A 21111-nucleotide genomic window follows, 5' to 3' on the forward strand; every position below is an offset into this window, starting at 1 on the left:
TGGTCATTACTACCTTGTGGACCCTTTATTTTCTTTGTATGTGCTATTGACTGCATGTTTGTGTTCCATCCCCTACCTCTGCCCCAATTCATGTGTTGAAACCTACTCCCCAATGTAATGATATTTGGAGGTGGGGTCTTTGGGATGAGATTAGGTCATGGGAGTGGAACCATCACAAATAGGATTAGTGCCCTTATAAAGAGAGGCTCCAAAGGGCTTCCTTCTCTTTCTGCCATGTGAGGTTACAGCCAGAAGACAACCGCCCATGAACCATGAAGCCCTCACCAGATACCAAATCTGCCTGCACATTCATCTTGGACTTCCCAGCCTCCAGAACTGAGAACAATAAATTTCTGTTGTTTATAAGCTCCCCAGTCTATGGCATTTTATTATAGCAACCTGAATGGACTAAGACAGTAGGTATGTGATTAAAAATATTTTTTAGAATAGTCATTGTGGTTATCTCCCCAGTATCCATTCCATTTACTCTTACTAACAACTTTTCATTCAGGTAGCCAAATCTTCTTAGCCTGAAGCCATGTATTTTGGGAGCCCTGGTTTGTGTCTGTTATTCTAGAATAATTATGATTATATTCTTTAGCACTCTCTGAAGTATCTTGGTTTGGGCAACAAATTAGTCATCCTAATTTGGGGACATGTTAACTCAACTCCTGACTGTAGAGGTGGGGCATGTCTTATGACTCAGGTCTCAGCTAGTTCATGAAATCCTATACTCTGTTAAACATGTTGATTCAGGGATGAGCATAGGAGTGAATGTGAACCAACAAAACACAAGGAAATGTCTGCTGGGGAAAGAAAGTATATTCCTTGCTTCTTTAGATAGTTCTGGATCAAATATCTGTAGATTAAACTAAAAAGCACGTAGCTTAGAGAATTGCTGGTAGTTATTTAGTACCTAAAAGCAGGATCCAAGTGGAAGGTGAAGTTGATACAATGCAAGGCCGCATTTATCAGGACAGGCTAGGTTATGCTGCAGTAACAAACAACTCCCAAATCTTCATTGCTTAACAAAATAAAATTTATTTCTCACACTAGGCGTCCAGTGAGTGTTGGCAGGGCCTTTGTTCCAAAGAGTCATTCAGAGACTTGGGCTTACAGAGGCTCCACCATCTAATGATGCTGCCGTCATAGGTTTCAGACTTCACTGAGGCAGGGAAGGGAGCATTGCTATAATTGCTTTGGCCTGAAAGTGACAGAACCTGCTGTCTAAAACAGTGCTGTCCAATAGAAACATAATATAAGCCACATGTATAATTATTTTGACTAAGGTTATTGTTGTTGTTATTACCAAATTTGAAAGTAATGTTTGTTTGCTAAGATTTCTTTGCTTGCTGTCTGTTTTGTTTTCAACTAGCATATAATTTACATACAGCAAATTTACCCTTTCAGTGTATAGTTCTGTAAGTTTTGACAAACACATACAGTTATGTACTTACCACTGCAAGCAAGTTTTAGAACAGTTTCTTCTCTCCCCAGAATTACTCTATGCCCTTTGTAGTCAAACTCTCCTTCTCCCCTCAGCTCCTGGCAACCATTGCTCTGTTTTCTGACAGTATGGTTTTGCTTCTCCAGGATGTCACGTAAATGCAATCAGAGTATGTGAGCCTTTTGAGTCTGGATTCTTTCACTTAGCATAATACAGTTGAGATTCCTGTATGCTGTGGTCTGTATCAGTAGTTTGTTCTTTTTTGTTGTTGAATAGTATTCTATTGTATGGATGTACCTCAGTTTGTTTATCCACTTCTCAGTTGAGGGACATTTGGATTGTTTCCAATTTTTGGTGGCTAATAAAGCCAATAAAAATATTCACATACAGGTTTTTGTGTGAACACAGGTTTACATTTTCCCTAAGTATTCTCTCTAAATACTTAGAGGAGTAGGATGGCTAGGTCATATGGTAACTTCATGTTTGACTTTATAAGAAACTTCCAAACTGTTTTCTAAAGTGTCTGCATAACTTTGCATTTAACACCAGAAATACGTGTGAGAGTGCCAGTTCTTCTACATCCTTGCCAGTGCTTGATATTATGTGTTTTTTTTTTCTCAGCCATCCTTGTAGATTAGGTCTCATTCTCATATCTCATCTTATAGATTAGCGGACATATGTAAACCTGATTTTCTAGAAGCTACATTTTAAAAAGTAAAAAGAAACAGGTAAAGTTAGTTTTAATAATATATTTTATTTAAAAGAATATATTCAAGCTATTATCATTTTAACATATAGTTAATATGAAAAATTAATGAGATATTTTACATTCCTTTTTGTGTGTACTAAGTCTTTGACATCTGATATATACTTTATACTTTCAGCACGTCTCAATTTGGACTAGCCACCTTTCAAGAGATCAATAACCACATGTGGATGGTGGCTGCTGTATTGGACAGTGCAGGTCTAGACCTAGTTCATGGCCCCTCCTAACTGTGAGTGGGCTGGGAAAATGTGATATTCCATGTATCTAGGAAATGATGGTGAGCACTGGTAATGTCTATCACAAAGGCAGAGCAGAGAAAAGGAAATAATTCAGGTCCTTTATGACATCATTAAAGTACTAAATTGGACCCAATCTGAAGGTCTTCTAAGGACAGTCTTACTTTCTAGCTATGACAGACAGTAAATGCTATACACGTAGTTTAAGCCAGTTTGAATTAGCTAATTTTGTTATTTGAAAATTTCTCCAATATAATTTTGCGTCATGCACTTAAATATGTGTTCCATATAGAAGAATGAGAAAATACAGGTTAGCTAAAAAGAGAAATTAAAACTTGCTTGAATTCTCAGAGATAGTATTTTGGTGTATATTCTTTGAGATACATGTGTATGAATATGTGTGTATAAATGCATGAATGTACATGTGTACAAGCAAAACCGTTGGAACATTATATTATTTTCTTATGAGCTATGTTTTTCACTCAATAGTATTTTAAAAACATCTTTCCATGTCAATAAATACACATTTAGGATATTTTAAATCTGTATAATATTGCAGTTTATGGAGGAATCATAATTCACTCAACACATTCTGTTTTATAGGTTGTTCCGAGTATTTCACTGTTTAAATTGAGGCAGGGGCAGAAGTGGTGTATTTTAGAATACCTCCTTATCTGAAGCAAAAAGCAAAGCGTCTTTGGAAATCCTGTTTCCTTTTTCTCTCACCTCTTCTTTTTATACCTGGCCTCCTCTCAGGGACTTACTATTTTGTTCAGTCCATTCTTTCAACAAACGTTTAATGAGCACCTACTATGTGCTTCAGCTACAAAGATGACAGTCTCTGTCCCTGAGACCGCCACAGCCCAGGAGAGACTTGCACAACCCCTGGGTCTTGTGAATACTTAAAGATCAGCGCTAGGTTGTCAGACGTTTCCTTTTGCTTGGGCTAACTGTAACAGTTACAGGATCTGCCGGTTACAATTTATCGAGTTATTCTGAAAAGTTATTCTGAATCGTTCCAACTAGCGCTAGTGCGGAGCAGAATGTCCGCTGGATTATGGTGATGGGACTGGAAATAAATTGGGCCCCTGCTGTTTCACAGCTCGGAGTTCAATGCTTGGACAAACTCCCCTCTGACAGGCTAGCCCATCTGAGGTCAACTGAGAGACCCAGGACGTCTCTTCTCTGGGCCACTCATAATCCAGGCAGCATCTTTCTGATGCAACTATTCTCATAAAATAATTAACCCTAGATCAGCTATTTTTATTTGGTCCTATAAAAAAATAGCTGCCGGCACTCAGTCCTGACCAGGAATTAAGACCTCCACTCTTCAAGGGCGTGCCCCAGTGTGCCCTGCCGTGACATTTACTTCCCAGTCTTTGGCATTTGGGGGCGCAGCTGTAGGCACCGCGCAGAGGCTGCGTAGTGTTCCACTGACAGCCTCTCAGGGAGAGGGAAAGGTGCATTCGCGGTGGGAGGCCTCGCCTAGGACACACACACCGAGATCCTCCCAGGCTGCTGGTAAACCCACGATGCGACGACCTGGTGGTCTCAGAGCGAGGAAGATGGATCAGATCTGCCTCACTCTCTTAGTGCAGCCGGAGTGGCAGGGTGTGTGTGGGGGGAGTATCGCTGGGGTCTTGAATGTGGGCATACCCCCTCCCAAGTGAGGGCTGTGGATCCGGTTCGCGGGCCCCTAGGCTGTGCAGGAGCCAGGACCACGCCATCTTCCCCTCCAGCCCTCCCTGGTGTGACCACTTTTGATGCCGCCCCAGACAAAGGCAATCCGAACTCCAGCAGAAAGAATAAGGGGATCAGGTTGCTCTCTCGGCCTCCGCTCACCCCCCCCTCCTCGCTTCTCCCCTTTCCACGTGACTCTCTGGAATCTTTTGCAAAAGCTCCGAGTCTCTGGGTCCATTTTCACACCGAGCAAAGGAGAGAGGAAGGGGGGTGGGGGGAGTCGAAGGAAGGCGGAGCGTGTGTCCTTTAAACGCGGGGTTCCAGAGGGGGCCCTTATTTTGTGCGTTTCCGGGCTCTCCGGTCGAGTGGCTCTAGTTCGGAAGTCCTTTCCAGGCTCTCTAGCATTTCCTCGCTGCATTTAAAACCATGGCTCCTCCTCCGCTCCCGTAATCACACCTCGACCCAGCAGACCGGCTCGGGGCGCACGGGGCGGAGGTGGCTGCTGGCGCCGAGCGAGCCGCGCCCCGCAGCGCTCCTCGCCCGGGCCAGCGGCGGGGGCGGGAAAGTAGCGGCGGGGTTCCCGGCGCTGCCGCCCCTGGCTTTCCTCCGAAGCTTTCGCGGAGTCTGCGGCAGGGAGCGCAGCCCGCGGCGGCGGCGTGCGGCGGCGGCGCCGGCGAGTCCCACGAGCCGCCCGCAGCGCAGCACGAAGTTTCCCGCGAGCCGCCCCGGGTGGCTGAGGTACGCCGAGCCGGGTGGCCCAGCCCAGAAGGAGGAGTGGGTGGGTCTTTTGGGGCTCCTGGCGACCCTCTCGGCCGACGCTGCGAATGTCAAGCGAACTTTAGAAAGCTGCTGCCGAGGAACCTGCGCCGGGATCTCCACGGTTGGGGACCCGGGAGCGGGCGGGTCCGGCCTGCGGGAAATGCGAGATCCAATCGGCTGGTGACGGGCAACTTTCCGGCGAGCCTTGGCCGCGGGTCACTGCGCCCTGCCTCCTCTTTTATTCTCCCGAGCTCAGCCGACGTTGGCGCCCTGCTCTGCTGAAGAGCTAGGTGCGCTCTCCGCCCGGCAGTGAGTGAATTGAATCCCCCCCGCCGCCACCCCGCCACGAGAGTGTCGCTCTCGCCAGTCCATCGCCTCATTTCCCCGGAGGTGACCGCCCGCCGCCCGCCGCCCGTCGCACCCCGCTCTCGGGGCGCCCAGCCCGGGGCGCCGAAGGCTGCGTTTTGGCCGAGAACTGGTTCTTGGATGCTGAAGGCTGGGGTCCAGCGTGGGTGCAGAGGCGGCAATGAGTGTCTTCAAAGTGTGGCTCGGGGTGGCCCTAGCATTGGCGGAATTTGCAGTATTGCCTCATCATTCTGAAGGTGAGAGAACGGTGCAGTGTGTGTGTGTGTGTGTGTGTGTGTGTGTGTGTGTGTTGTGTTTTGTGTGTGTGTGTGTGAGATCGTGCTTTTTTAAAAGCTCAGCGGGTGTATGGCGTTGTGGGTCAGATGGAAGTTTTTTGGGGATGGGTGGGTGGGTGGCCGTGTAACTAGAGCGGGCTTTTTGTGAGAAGATTCCAACTCCTGATTGTTTTGTATGCAGATCACAAGCCCCACTGCCTCCTCCCTGTCTGCCCTGAGTGCATTTGGGTGGGTGGGTGGGTGGCCGACCGAGGTGCCATCTCTGAAATTGGATTCTCTTTCTTCCCACTTCCCCGGTGCCCCCGAATGGAAAGCATCTACATGGAGCGTAGGTGAGGAGTGAACAATTGCAATTACCTGTGTAAAAATACTTATGCTCCTATGAAAAATAAAATCCGGGCCCTTAAAACCCCCTTCTCGCCTTCCTTCCTTCCCCCAATGAGTCTACCCGTTAAGTCCAATTAAGATTTTATAAGGTGGTTATAAGAGCGTGTTCTGGAAGTAGACAATTCAATCGCACTACAAGAAACCTCCCCAGTACAGAGAGGCACGAGCCTGCCTCTTCCCCAGAAAAGAAGTGGTTAAATAAGAGTTTAGCTCCGTTCTCTGACTTCGCCCCCTGCCTCCCAGTTTTCTTCCGAGGCTCCAACCTACGTGTAAAACCCTGGAGCTGGGGGTGAGAAAGGAGGAGACTGTGGGAGTTGTCGCCATGATAGCAAGAGCAGTGTGAGCTCAGGCAAATAAATGAATCGATAAGGAAATCAAGAGTCTGCGGGTCCTGGGATGGCGGGCCCGGGGACGCGAGGCGGCGTGAGCTCCCACCTGCCCATAGTCGCGAGGAAAGTCGCCTAGCGGGTGCGACGGGAGGGGGAAGGGAGCCGGCGGGCGGAGGAAGACGGCTTAATCTACCGCGCGGGGCTCTCGGCTTCCCCTCCCGGCTCTGTTCGTTATTCATTCAGCTGCGGGGAGAAGAGTTCACCTGCCCCGCGGCAAATCAGAGCCGCAGCCGCGGCCGTCGCTGGCGCGGGGCGGGGCGCCTTCTCCGCTCGGGTGCGGACCCGGGCGTGGGACGGGGGCAGCGGCAGCCCCCGAGGAGGACACAGCCCTGCTCGGATCCACCTGCAGCCACCTAAGCAGCGGCCTTTTCCTAGTTGGCTTCCCGGGAGAAAGTGGCGGTGGCTTTGGAAACGCACGGCAGTGGGGACTTTCCCGTGGGTGGAGAGACCGCCACAGCCCGCACACTCCCGGGAATTATGTCAAGTGTGTATCATCCCCAGGAAGGGCAGGTCTGGGGCCTGTGCAGCCTTTTTCAAACAGGGCATAACCTGTAGAACCGTGTCTTTATTTTATGTGTGCGTGTGTATGCAAATTTAAAAGACAATAAAACGTATAGGGCTTAATTGTAGTAAAGCACATGGGAGAGTCAACCTAGGCCACCCAAATATGAATTTGAGACAGAAAAATTACGTTTGCACTTGGTGGTGGCAGTTTCCTATTTAGGATCATGTCCCAGCAACGCGGAAAACGTGCTGTCTGTCCCCGATAGCTCACCAGGGGGCAGTTGGAATGATGTAAGAGATTTGCTTTTCAGAAGCAAATCTCCTGAAATTACAAAAGCCATTATTACTAAGGGCCTGCAGGGTTCGCTCTTTGGAAGAGTGGTTGACAAAAAGGGCAAAGTTTAAAAATGTCCAAAGTCTTCTGATGGGGGAGGAGCGTAGGGCATGAGGGGCGCTATTCCTCCGAAGATTCTTTGGAAACTTTGCTTCTTACTATTTCATCCCACCTTCAGAACATTCTAGAATCATCCCACAACTTGGATTCTTAGATATCTGCGAGTTTCCATCCAAGTCATAATGATGCTTACCTAATAATGAATGAATGAATATGGACATTTACTGAGCACTGTACTATTTGCCTGGCACTATGCTAAGCACTTTACATACTTTATCTCATTAAATTAATTAAATGATAACAGTCCCACAGCCAAAAAATCAGCTGTCATCTGATGAGTCCTTTGATTTGGTTCTGTCAGGGTTTTCTTTTTCTCTTAAAAATAAGAACATTGAGGTCAAGAATGGAGAGCTTAAGGATATTAGAGATTTCCTCAAGTTTTTATCATTAGCCTTGGCAATGATTTTTAAAAATGGAAAAGAAGCATTCACACGTGTGGGTCTCTTGATGCGACCTCCTCTGTGATACTGTTTCTGTCCGGGCCATGGCAGAATTTGTTGTTTTCTTCTCAATGCTCAGAGAGCATTGTCATATATGTTTCTGGTACACCAGTTAATAATTCTATAATTTTAGTTGATAAAGATACAATCTTCCTCACTTAACTGCGTGCTCGCAGAGGGCTTAGGATGGCTCCTGGTTATTATACTTCCAACTCAGCTCCTGGTACACAATAGATGCTAAAAAATTTTGGTTAGGTGAATGAGTATTGCCAAATCACATTTCAAATTAAGCTTAGACTGCTGCTGTGTGACGAATGAACCACCTAACTTCTTTGGGCTGTGGTCTGTTATTCACCCAAAGCAGAAGTTGGCTAGGTGATAGCTCTAAAATACTTCTGCTAATCATCCAGCATAGAAAAAAAACGATCAGTATTTGCTGCCTTATTTTTGGTCAGTTGCATCTTTCTAGTTCTGAATTTTATTTTAATTATTAAAAGAAAAATGAAGGTTTACAAGCAGGTTATTGGCAGTGTTATTTTACATTTTCTTATATCGCCAAGCTAACAAACTACTGTGATTTTAGACCTTAATAAAATCAACAAGTGACAGAGAAACTTCTAGCAAACGTGGCTGCTTTCTGAATCAGATGTGTTTCTGGAGAAGTACATCTTGAGTTGTGTCGACCCGTGGAAATCCTGTGAAGTTACACTAGATAGAACATGTTGGCTGTGGATAAACAGTCTTGAATTGGTTAAGAGAACTGAGTTCTAGTCTATGTCCATCACTCCCCAAGTGACTTTAGCCAAGCTTACAACCTTCCAGTCTTTTTCCTTTAAATGCCATTAGCAGAATATACTGAAAAGGATCATTTGATAGAGTGTTTTATTTATGGGTGGATCAGCATATTTGGTTCCACTCTTGGTAGAATAGTTCCTTCTGTGTAGGATTCAGTGCTTAAAACTCAATGTTAAGGAAGGAAAGACATTGGATGGGAAAAAATAGCCTATCTCTTCATTCTTTCATTCCACAAATCTTTATTGATAGCTTATACATCAGGTTATTAGGTTGTGTCTGGTAGGGACATACAGACATCCAAAAAATAATAATAATACCTGCCCTCAAGGAGTTTGCATACCTGGAAATCATTAATATAGGTAAGGTAGCAGTAGGGACATGTAAACGTTGGTCCTTGGTGGGTTTCCCAATATTGAATAATTGCAACTCTGCATCTTTTGGCTTTTGCAACTACCAGCTAGTGGAAATAAAGGGTGTTGTATTGTCATTGTCTCTTATTTCCATCATATTGCATTTCTGTTCTCCTCTGGGGATTGGATTCTGGGTGTTACCCTCTGCAAATAAATCCTTTAGTGAGAGCATGGTCATCTGTATTCACTGTTGTGGACTTGAGCGGTAATATTACTCAATTTTACTCAGATATGAGGAGTCGTAAAATACTGTCCACCACTTGGCTCAGGAGAGGAGAGGGGACTACCACATGGCATAGTTGGAGTCATGTGCCAAATCTTACACTAGTTCAAAAACAGTTGCCCATTTTTGTTTTAACTACTCTATTAATTGATCTGACTCCTGGTTGACCATAATCAGGACAGAAGGTGTCCTGTCAGTCCAGAAAAGGATTCTATTTGAACTATTCCACAGTGTACAAGCCATATGCTGAATTATAGCACAAAATAAAGCTTGAACATTTAAATGCCAGCTTGTGGCTGCTTGTTCCTAATGAGTCATGTTTTTGTGATACCATGCTTTCCAAATTTCTTCATACGTTATGGTCATATGTGCCACTATTTCTTTGAACAAATGGGTCTGACATTTTGTGACTTAGATTTAACTTCTCTAATTTACTCACATTATCGGGTAGGGTTTCCATAGTGAATAGTTTCAGGATGTGAGTACTGGTGCAAATTATATCTCAAATTTCCTCTGAAAACTTCAGATTTCATACAGGTGTCTCATAATAGAGTACATTCTAATGTGCCAAAGGGCCTAAAAATGAATATGAAGTGACATTTTGCCTATGTGACCTGCAAGAAAGGCGCCAAACATGGGAGGAAGGTCTCAAGATCTCAGCTTCCTTCTTGGCACTATGAGATCCCTTCACCCTGCACAACTTTATGAACTTTCTCACAGGTGTCAGAACTTAAATTACCTGCCATCTCAGCTGTATTCCATGCCCTGAAACTGGCAAAGTTCTTGGTCTCTTATTTTTCCTGTTTTCCCTTGAAGAAGGCCTGTTTCTCCTTCTAGATCTGCATCATCAGTTAGAATTTCCCTTAAGCTGGAGTTTCAAGTTCAAATAAAGCCCAAATCGAAACTTCAGGTGGAGTTGCAATCACTCCAGTGCTCCTTAAGAAAAAAAGTGATGAGTGGAGAGAGTAACTTTGTTTTCCAAAGTATATGAGTTGATCGATTAGTGAAAAGGCAGAACCAGAAGCTGCACCTAGCACCCAATGCCAACAAAGCTCCCGACTTAGTCTGCTGGTGGGTGTGAAGCTTGTGCCAGAGTGGGAGAAATATGCTTGCTTTGGAGGATTGCATCTGGCATTGGGTGGTGATGAATGTTTGGTGGGACTGGGCATCACAGTAGAATGCTTTCTTTTTTTCTACAGGGAAGCAATGAGGTTTTGGAAGCTGTGTTAATGGAGACTCATTTCTGCAGCTGCCTTTCGGGTAGAGATGTGTTTTAGGAAACAGAGGCCTCCTCAGAGGCCAAGGCTTATTTCTTTTAGAATTGTGCATCCTAGAGCGACCCAAATTGAGTTATTTCCCTTTTCTAATGATAGAATTTATCAGCAGTTACACATAGTTTTGACTTGAGTTTCTAGCAGATGTTTGGCTTAACCAAGTGTGTTAGTGATGCCACACTCAATGCTGCTTTATTTTTTCATGTTACTGTGATTTTATAACATCTGTCTAAATTTCCAGAAATGGGTTCTGATATGAGTACTTGGATACATCTTAAGATACCTGATTCCTTTTGGAGCTTTGAAATTTACTGGCCTTTGGAGGGTAGTGCTATGGAGGAGGGTAATAAAATTACTTGAGGATGGTTTTATCTAAAGGTTAAATTTTGTTTGTTTATTCTAAAGGTTAAATTTTGTTAAATTGTACCTAAGTGATGAGCTTTATGTTAAACTTTTAAACGTTTAAACTTTTAAATAAGTCCATTTACATAATTTAGGAATTGCATTGTGTTGATATATATTTATGTACCTATATACAATTATTTTATATATCCATATCCACATGTCATATGATTATTTTATATATCTCTATATCCATATATGTGTTTATATATACATATATATCTCTATATATCTCTATCTATATCTCCTTTCTTATGATATACCATAGACTGAAATACTGTCTTTGGAACAGAATTTCTTAAAAATAAGTCAGGAAGAATTTCCCCCCAAGATTTTATCTCAAGTTATTCTTATTTGAATTTCAAGGGCACAAAAAGTCATTTCAATAAATTTGCCCATGGAGATCTTTATGCAAACTCCAAGTGTAAATAACCATCTCCTTTTATTTGAATATTGTTCTTAATTCCATTATTAGTAGATAAAGTAGACCAGTCCTTTCCTGAGAAGTTAACAGTACTGAGACTTCACGAATGATCTGTTGGCGTCCCAGCACTGTAGTAAAATGTGTCCTTCCCTCTTTGGACATTAAGTGTGGCACATTGTCAAGGTGTGCTCTGTCTTGGTGTGTGTATGCTATTTCAGTCTGCTTTGCAGCCTGTTTCTGAGCTAGGATCTGTTAGCACACTGCCTACATGTTTATAGGTTAAATCAACACCTGCTGTGCTGTTCAAAAATTGGTTTAGAAAAAGCATAATTTTGTGGGCTGGAAAGCTCCATGAAGGAGATGGGATCAAGTTCAAGGAAATTGATTAGACCACATGCATCTCCTGCAGGAAACAAAAATGAGTAAAGGCATTGGCATATGAAAGCATTACCTGGGATCCTAAGTTGGCCTTTTGGGTTGGACTGGAGAATTTGTGTAAGCAAAGAGTGGCAGAGAAGCCTGGATAAGTAAATTGGGACTGGATTAGGAAGGCTTTGCTGATTTGTCATATAGGAAAATACACCAGTGTATTTATAGCATGTTGTTATACTTACATTTATTATAAAATTCAAATAATGAGTTTTAATAATGCTTTCCCTCATGCACGTCCAAGAAATGTTGTTTTGGTGTGTGGGATTATTTCCCCAGGGGCAGAATCCTCAAGCTTTGGAAAAAGCACAGTTTGCTGATTATGATGCATGTAGATGCAGTTTTAGTGTACTTTGGCCAGGGCAGTGCCTATTGGTCTATTATGCATCCCTTTTAATTCTTGTTTTGTTTTTTTCCCCACAGGTGCTTGTGTCTATCAGGGCTCCTTGTTGGCGGTAGGTCATTCTTCATATATTTGGTTTATTTTGTAAAATGCTTGATTGAGGTTACTGAGCGAGTGAGGTGACCCTGTCATTGTAAAATGTATTTATTTTCCTTTTCAGTTTGAGGATTATCCCTCATTCTGGCACAATCATGCTCAATTACTTAATACCTTTCCAGAGTGAATTAGTTCCATTCGGATACTCAGGTATTGGAAGAGAAGTTCAAACACCCAATACCAATTTGCATTCCATGGCTGTCTTGTGAGTTCTTTCAATCAGAGAGAAAATTAGATCCCATTCTTTTGTCAGATATGAACTAGGGCACACTTTGTTTATCTTCCAAACAATTTGTTTGCTTCTTCCTTTGAAACCCCCCTCCAAAAAAATATACAATTATTGAGTACAATATGGAGGATCCTGACTGTTGCTTTGGATTATACTTCTAAGTTTTGGTAACAAACAAATTAACATTTTATCTCTGATCCTTTGCCACGTAGAGGAGAATTGATTTTGAATTTAATGTCAGGATCACTTGGGGGAAAAGCTGATGCAAGAGTCCTGCACTTCTTTTCATTAATAATGTACTATGGTGCATAACAGTGTGTTAAAAGCCTATTGAAAAGACCGTCTATACTCCATCAACTCTAATAAGTGGTGTGACAAGTCATTCTTCACCACTTTTTTATTTTAGTTTAATAAATGCTGTAATAAAAACAAAACTCAGATGGTTGGAAAGGGTTTGCTCATTTACATCCCAACCCGCTATTGACATGTGTGATACCAATATGTCATCTTGGATTGTCCTTGTGATATTGAAATAGATGAGAAATATTTGAAATATCTGAGAGTCTAGATAATTGTAGATGTTCACAGTAATATTCTTGAATCTGAACTTTATGCAATATAGTTACTGCTCTGGAGATTTATGTGTTTTTTCCTTCCTTGTATTTTTCTGTTAAAGAATCAGGCGAAAGCCATTTTCCACTCTCTTTCCCATTCCATGCCCTTAAAAGCTTACTCTTCCTTCTGTTTATTCTTTAATACATTTTAGGAATCATTTTAAAATCAAAGTGCTATAAAGTACATCATCAGTTTTGGGGAGCTGTAGTAGATATTATAGACAAATTAGTTGTCCATTTTAATACAAAGAAAATTGCTTATTGTATAGAGTCCTTTGTAGCTTTTCAATATCTTTTCATAGCTATTGATCTACCTGATACATACAGCAGATCAGTGAAATAGGCAGGTCATGTATTATTTTATACTCTCCCCCTTTTTAATGAAGAGCCAAGGATGAGAGAGAGAGAGGTTTGCTCAAGGTAATTGACCATTAAGGGGTGGACCAGAACAAAACAACCTGTCTTCTTTCTGTTGTTCTTCTGATTCTGAGGAAAGTGGCTAGACTACCTTCTGTGTTTGGCGTGGCAGCATGGTATTGTACGTTTGAATACGAAAGCATCAGGTACGGGGAGAGGTCAGTTTGGTTCGATCAAGTTAAAGGAGTGGGCACTAGCACACTCCTGACCCCTCTAGCTGCCTTCTTTGCTTACCAAGACTCTGCTATGTCTGTTCCTACACCTCCTCTAGCCTGATGTAATTGTGATTGTGGTTATGCAACTCAAGCAGAAAGACAATACATTTACTACAATAATAAAGATTATTATTGAACAAATATTTACTGAGTGACAACTCTGGACCTGCTATTCTAGGCACTGGGGATGCCTCCGTGAACAAACAGGCAAAATCCTTGCCTTCCTGAAGCTCGAATTCTAGTGAATAAAATATTTAGAATGTCAGATTAGTGCTAAGGAGGAAAACGGTATGGGGGTGGGGAGATAGAAAAGGCTGAATAGGGGACAAGTGTGGCCTCTTGAAATAAGGGGATAGGTAAGGGATCCCTGAGAAAGTAAGGTGACATTTGAAGAAAGATCTGAAGGGCACTGTAAGAGCTTGCCCCTTGGGGCTTCCCTGGTGGCGCAGTGGTTGAGGGTCCACCTGCCGATGCGGGGAACATGGGTTCGAGCCCCGGTCTGGGAAGATCCCACATGCCGCGGAGCGACTGGGCCCGTGAGCCATGGCCGCTGAGCCTGTGCGTCCAGAGCCTGTGCTCCGCAGCTGGAGAGGCCACAACAGTGAGAGGCACGTGTACCGCAAAAAAAAAAGAAAAAAAAAAAAGAGCTTGCCCCTTGGATATCCAGGGGAAGAGAATTCCACAGGGAGGAAGAGCAAGTGTAAAGTCTGAAGTGGGAGCTTGCTTGGCCCTTTGAAGCAGTACTTGGAGGTCATTGTGGCGGGAGCACGTGATCCAGGGGGAGGATGGCAGGAGATGAGGTCAGAGAGGTTGGCAGTGACAGAGCAGCGTGTCCTTCTGTGGACCTTAGCTTGTCCTTTCCATCAGGTAGGTGAGCCATTGGAGGAGCTACAGCAGAAGAATGACAAAACCTGACTTATAGTTTAATTAAACTGCTGAAATGGGAATATGAAAAGAAATAGCATTTGTTTCTAGGGAAACTATGCTGAATACTTTAAAAAAAGACTATAGAGGTGAGTCACTGAAACTTTGCTGTCAAATTAAGTATGAGAGAAACAAGTATAAAAGATTGGGGGAAAAGCACAAAAGTCCAGAGAGATTCTGCATTCGGATTTATTTGCAACCTCTTGAAGTTCTCTTTCCATTTTAAGGAACTTCAGACTGGAAGTGGGGATGATGCATTGTGGCCATAGCTAATTGTATGAATAATTCATCGCTGCTCTCTCGCCACTTGGCCTGGTCTTGAAGAAAAGCACTGCACCTGCATCAATGAAATTGAATGAATGTGCATTTATGTATTTTGAATTAAAATACAAAGTTTAAGAACATTTATATACTGTTCTAGGATTCTCTGATTAAACAACTCCTTGGGTGAGAGGATTTCTATGGTAAGAGGCATCACAGCCAGGGGCTGGCTTTGAGGATAGTGGCATGGTGTCCCAGTCCCAAACCCTGTAAATTCTACCCACATGCATTTGAGAGCTGGGAGTGACTTTGGAGATCATGTAGTCCAAACTCTCCATTTTGTAGGTGGGGAAAGTGAGGCAGGGATTGAAGTTCTTGTGCTTCCTTCATTACTCAGGTGAGTAACCAGAAGCGGAAAGTGGGTCTGGTTGAAAATGGCAAAGCACCAACTTCACCCAGAATTCCATGAAACATACCAAGCAAATGAGAACACAGATCTAGGCTCTGGCTGCTAGTTGCTAATTCTCAACCTGTCTTGTGAGTATTCCTTCCACTGATACCTTTTCCATCTCATCACTTGTTGCCTGGGAAGCTGCCAGATAGAGTGGTTCATTCAGGGCCTCTGTAGTCTGACAGACCTTTAAAAAAAATTTTTTTAAATTGAAGTATAGTTGATTTACGATGTTGTGTTACATAGCACAACTATATAGCTAGGTGTATAGCAAAGTGATTCCATTATACATATATATATATATTCTTTTTCAGATACTTCTCCATTATAGGTTAATACAAGATATTGAATATAGTTCCCTATGCTATACAGTAGTTCCTTGTTGTTGATCTATTTTATATATAGTAGTGTATATCTGTTAATCCCAAACTCCTAGTTTATCCCTCCCGCTTTGGTAACCATAAGTTTGTTTTATATGTCTGAGTTTATTTCTGCTTTGTAAATAAGTTCATTTGCATCATTTTTTTAGATTCCACATATAAGTGATACCCTATGATACTTATCTTTCTCTGTCTAACTTACTTTGCTTAGTATAATAACCTCTAGGTCCATCCATATTGCTGCAAATGCCATTATTTCATTCTTTTTTATGGCTGAGTAGTAGTCCATTGTATATATGTACCACATCTTTTTTATCCATTCCTCTGTCGGTGGACATTTAGGTTGCGTCCATGTCTTGGCTATCGTAAACAGTGCTGCTATGAACACTGGGGTGCATGTATCTTTTCATATTAGGGTTTTTGCCAACAGACCTTGTTCTGATTCTTCCTCATCTGCTACAAACCAGCTCTGTGACCAAGTTACATAACCTTCCTGAATCTCTATCGCCTCCTATGTGAAATGGGGATAAATAGAGCCTCTCCTGAAGGGTTTTTGTAGAGTAAAGGAGGTAATGTGGGCAAGACACCCAGACGCAGTGCCTGGTATGTGCTTTTCTGCAATAACAAAATTCCTCTTTACCAGCCAAGAAGGACAAGAGGAAGGAACTGTTATTCGGCACCTGCTATGTATTTCATACTCTCAACAATCCCAGGAAATAGGCGTTGTTTTTACAGATCAGGAATCTGAGGCTAAAAAACTCTAAGTCACTTGTTCAAAAATCACACTGCTAGTCAATGCTAGAGGAAGAGGGCATTGCAACCTGGGTCTGACTTGAAAGCCATTCCACCCAGCATGCCGTTTCTCACAGCCAAGCCAGTCTGCTTGTTGTCTCTGAACACAGCTGGCTCATTTTACCATCAGCCCTATGTGCCCACCCCTTCCCTGCTGCACCTGTCACGCAGTTGTCTCTGCCAGCCTCTGTCCTGACCTCCTGCAAAAGCCAGCTGTCCCTGGCTCACCCCTTCCCATTTAGCTGAGGCTCTCCCACACTAGCGTGTGCTAAATTCACCACACGAAGCAAGGAAGGTTTAGGGGTTATTCCATCTTAACATATAGTACATGCTATATTATATATATGTACCCGCACAAATCCCCAGCAATGTGCCGTGTTTCCCAACTTCTGACACCTCTGTGGACTCATGGAGACACTCTGGGGTCATTGGGTTCTAAGCCCCATGTAGCCGTCTCTTAGTTATGTACTGACTTTGTCTGTCTCTCTTCTTTCCTTAACACTGTCTTCCCTCCTTCCTCTTCTTTCCATTCCTCAGGTCAGAAAATACCCAGGAAGGTCCCCTACCTTTAGAAACACTGCATAGTCTATTTTGGGGTGTGTTTCTTCCTCCACAATATCGCTGCACCCCTGGGCTCTCAGGACTTTCTCCAAAGTCAGCCACAGTGGAAGAGAGAGTGACTGGGTTAAATCAGGAGTCCCTCAGAGGGAAGCTACCTACTTAATATGTTTAACTGTGACAGGAGCGTCAACTGTGAGGAGGAAAACAGATTTTTTATTTCAAACTTTTCACCTATCTCCTGTTCTTTTCTATCAATATTGAGTAAAAAGAATTTCACTTTCCTTTGGCCTAACCACAAGCAAACATCTCCTTTATAGGTTCTTCCTGGGGGTAGATGGTTGGACTCTTCAGTTTTTATATTTGTAAAATGGAGATGATTTACATCACAGGGTTGTTGTGAAGGTTAAAAGAGATCAGCAGGAAGCGCTTAGCTTGAGACCTACCATAAAGGTTAGCTGCTATTACTGTTGCTGTAAAGCAGTTACACTTAGCAAAGGTGGACACAGCCTCTCTTCTTCCCCAGATCAAAAGTGTTGAGTGTTGGGATTTTCCTACTTGGAATACTTTTCCTCACAAATGCTGACAAAGTGCATCACGAGGCACTAACTTTTAGCACATTTGAAAGGAAGAAAACATTTTCAAGAAGAATTAAAATTGTGGAGTGTTTACTATATACAGTATAACACAGTGGAAAGATCCAGGCTCTGGAGTTTAAATCTGGTTCTGCTACATACTTGCTGTGTGGCCTCAGATATGATACTTTAAACAGCCGAGTCTCAATTTCATTGTCTATATAATAATATACCTCAAAGAGTTGGTGTGAGGATTACCTGAGAGCATGCTTGTGAAAGAACCCAGAACTGTGCTTGGCAAGGAAGAGACACTCATATCACCTAGGTGGCAACGACATGTCAGAGTGGAAGTGACTGCGTGGTAGAAGCCAGGGTGTCTTGGTTCGGGTTTTGGCTCTGTAATTACTAGCTGTGTAGTACTGAGTAAGTCACTTGAATGAAATGAGGTCTCAGTTTCTAAATTCGTAAAATGAGAGAGTTAGATTAGATCCTCTCCAAGATTCCTTAGCCCAGGGCCATCCAATGGAATGCTCTGTGCTGGTGGAAATGTTCCAGAGCTGCATCGTTCTGTGTGGTGGCCACAAACCACATGTGGCTGTTGAGCACTTGGAAGTGTGGCGAGTGACACCGAGGAACTAGATTTTAAGTTTTGCTTAATGTTAATTACAATGTATAGCCTCACGTGGGTCGAGGCTACTGTATCGGATTGTGCAGCTTTAGAACTTTAAAATTCTTAACTTACTCTAGTACTTAAGCTTGAATTTTAGTCTCACGGATGGGTCTCACCCTGGGCAAAGGTTCACTGTTGTGTTGTGAGCAGTTTGAGGAAGGTCACAAAAAATTTGTTAGATCACCTGAGTTTGCTATTTGTTTGTTTATATAATATTGTTTTATACATATACATATATAATTATTACAACACTACTCTTCCCATATTGCTCGATATGTTTTCTTGAATAAAAGAAAAGGGGTGGAGTCACAGCTGAGCCATCACCTGCAATCAATCCTATATATTCTACTAAATTTTTTCCCAGCTTTATTGAGGTATAATTGATAAATAAAAATTGTATATATTTAAGATGTACAACCTGATGATTTGGTATGTGTATATGTTGTGAAATAATCACCATCAAGCTAATAAACATATCCATCAACTCCGTCACTCCTTTCTCACTTCCTCCCTCCCTCCTTTCCTTCCTTCCATAGTGAGAACACTTAAGATCTACCCCCTTAGCAACTTTCAAGCGTATAATATAGTATTGTTAATTATAGTCACATTGTTATACATTAGATCTCCAGAACTTGTTCATCTTGCATAAGTGAAACCTTGTACCCCTTGACTAAACTCTTCCCCTTTTCTCTTCCCCACACCCCCTGCCAGCCATTCTTCTTTCTGCTCTATGAGGGTAACTATTTTAGATTCCACATGTAAGTGAGATCATACCGTATTTGTCTTTCTGCAACTGGCTTATTTCACTTAGCATAATGTCCTTCAGGTGCACTTATATTGCTGCAAACGGCAGGATTTCGTTCTTTTTTAAGGCTGAGTAATATTCCATTATCTGTATCACATTTTCTTTATCCATTCTTCTGTTGATGGGTATTTGGGTTGTTTCCACATCTTGGTTATTGGGAATAATGCTGAGAGGAACATGGAAATGCAGATATCTCTTCAAGATCCTGATTTCATTTTTTTTTGGACTTATGCCCAGAAGTGGGATTTCTGGGTCATAAAGTAGTTCTATTTTTAATTTTTTTGAGGCACCTCCATGCTGTTTTCCATAATGGTTACACTAATTTACATTTTCACCAATGGTGTACAAGAGTTCCCTTTCTCCACATCCTTTCCAATACTTGTTATCTTTTGTCTTTTTGTAATAGCCAGCTTAACAGGTTTGAGGTAATATTTCATTGTGGTTTTAATTTACTTCTATTAAAGATTTTACAAAATATTTTTGGTGTTTTGTCAAAGTCTGATATATTCATGGGAGTGTTATCCACTGTATATTGTGGTGGGAAAAATTGAGAACTTCTGGTCTAATCTGTAAGCCTTGTTGATTAGGGTTAAGGAGGATTAAAGAAGGCAAGTAGAGCTCTTCAGTGCTAGCGTCCTTTTAAAACATTGATGTGTATAGCATTATTTTATTTGAAACTGTAACACAAAAGATGTAGCCCATAGAAATGAAGATGTCTCAGACTTGTGTTTGTGCTCAAGATATTTTATGGAGAAGAGAAATGAAGAGAATTTGGAGACTTTCCCTATTAAGTGCTCAAAGCCCCCCCAAACACTTAGTAAATCTTGGTCAGCGACTGCTATTAAACACCCTGAACTTCTCAGCAGTAGGGGAATGCTTGGCATCTTGCAGATATACTCAGAAGGGAAACAATAAAGTCAGCCATTCCTAAATTTCCCTTCAGAGTACTATTGGGTATTGTAGGATATCACTGTTCTTCATTATAGTTTAACAAGAATTCATCATTTTTTTCAGCCTCTTCATTTATTTTTAAATACTGAGTAATATGCCTTTAAGTGGGAGAGACTACTCTTTATTAAAATATAATTATTCTGGGGTAAAAACATTTTTTTTTTTACAGAAAATCAGCACATCATCACTCTGCTAGGTGCTGGAATAAAAATGAGCTTCCTTTAACTGGAGATATTCAAGTGGAGACTGGAAAGTCTGTATCATAAATGAGATAGTGGTGGCTTGGTCTAGATGACTTCCAAAGCCTTTCTAACTTGGGTTCTGACTTGCGTGAATTGAAGATTAGAGCTGTGTGTTTCTGCCTTATGGAAGCCCTTGTGGCAGGGGTGGAGTGGTGGTAAGAAAATCTCCTGACCCCAGAGGTGTACAATGAAGGGTTTCTCCCCTGCGTTCCTTCAAATGGACTGATTTTGTACCCTTGGGTACCAGGCAGTGAGAATTGGGCTCTAGGTGCCTCAGATGATTCTTTTTTTCTTTACTGGGTTTTTATAAATCATCCACCATAATCTGATGTGGTAGTTTCCTCTTTGGAAATTCATATCTTCTGAGCATAGTTGTGTGAGAGGAATAGTACAAGAGATTTTGTGCTTCTATTTATTAATAATCCATATGCATTTTCATTCTTGTTCATAGTCTTGTGGTAGGAACAGATGTTTTAAGTTAACAAACACATTTCTTATGCTTTGTTTTGAATTTAGAAGATGCAGCTGAGCTTGGCAGCCATATTACTTTGTTCAAAAGATGGTAGCATGAGGGGCTTCCCTGGGCTTCCCTCCCTGGGCTTCCCTCCCTGGGCTTCCCTGGTGGCACAGTGGTTGAGAGTCCATCTGCTGATGCAGGGGACACGGGTTCATGCCCAGGTCCGTGAAGATCCCACATGCCATGGAGTGGCTAGGCCCGTGAGCCATGGCCGCTGAGCCTGCGAGTCCGGAGCCTGTGCTCCACAATGGGAGAGGCCACAACAGTGAGAAGCCCGCGTACTGCAAAAAAAAAAAAAAGATGGTAGCATGATCATATATTTCAATTTTCTGGTCAGACCATACATTCACC

At 42.5% G+C, this 21111-nt stretch overlaps 1 protein-coding gene across 2 annotated transcripts in view; it reads left to right on the forward strand.

The window, feature by feature from the left end:
* Positions 1-4462: 4462 nt before the first annotated feature.
* FRAS1 (Fraser extracellular matrix complex subunit 1) overlaps positions 4463-21111 on the forward strand; it is a 450824-nt gene continuing 434175 nt past the window's right edge. For both annotated transcript variants that reach the window (XM_059065863.2, XM_067035878.1), the window contains exons 1-2: positions 4463-5490; positions 12084-12115. In XM_059065863.2, coding sequence (XP_058921846.1) covers positions 5415-5490; positions 12084-12115 — 108 coding nt within the window. In that variant the 5' untranslated portion in view covers positions 4463-5414. The remainder of the gene's footprint in view (positions 5491-12083; positions 12116-21111) is intronic.

Source organism: Kogia breviceps, chromosome 6, assembly GCF_026419965.1.
Source record: "Kogia breviceps isolate mKogBre1 chromosome 6, mKogBre1 haplotype 1, whole genome shotgun sequence".
Taxonomy (NCBI): Eukaryota; Metazoa; Chordata; class Mammalia; order Artiodactyla; family Physeteridae; genus Kogia; species Kogia breviceps.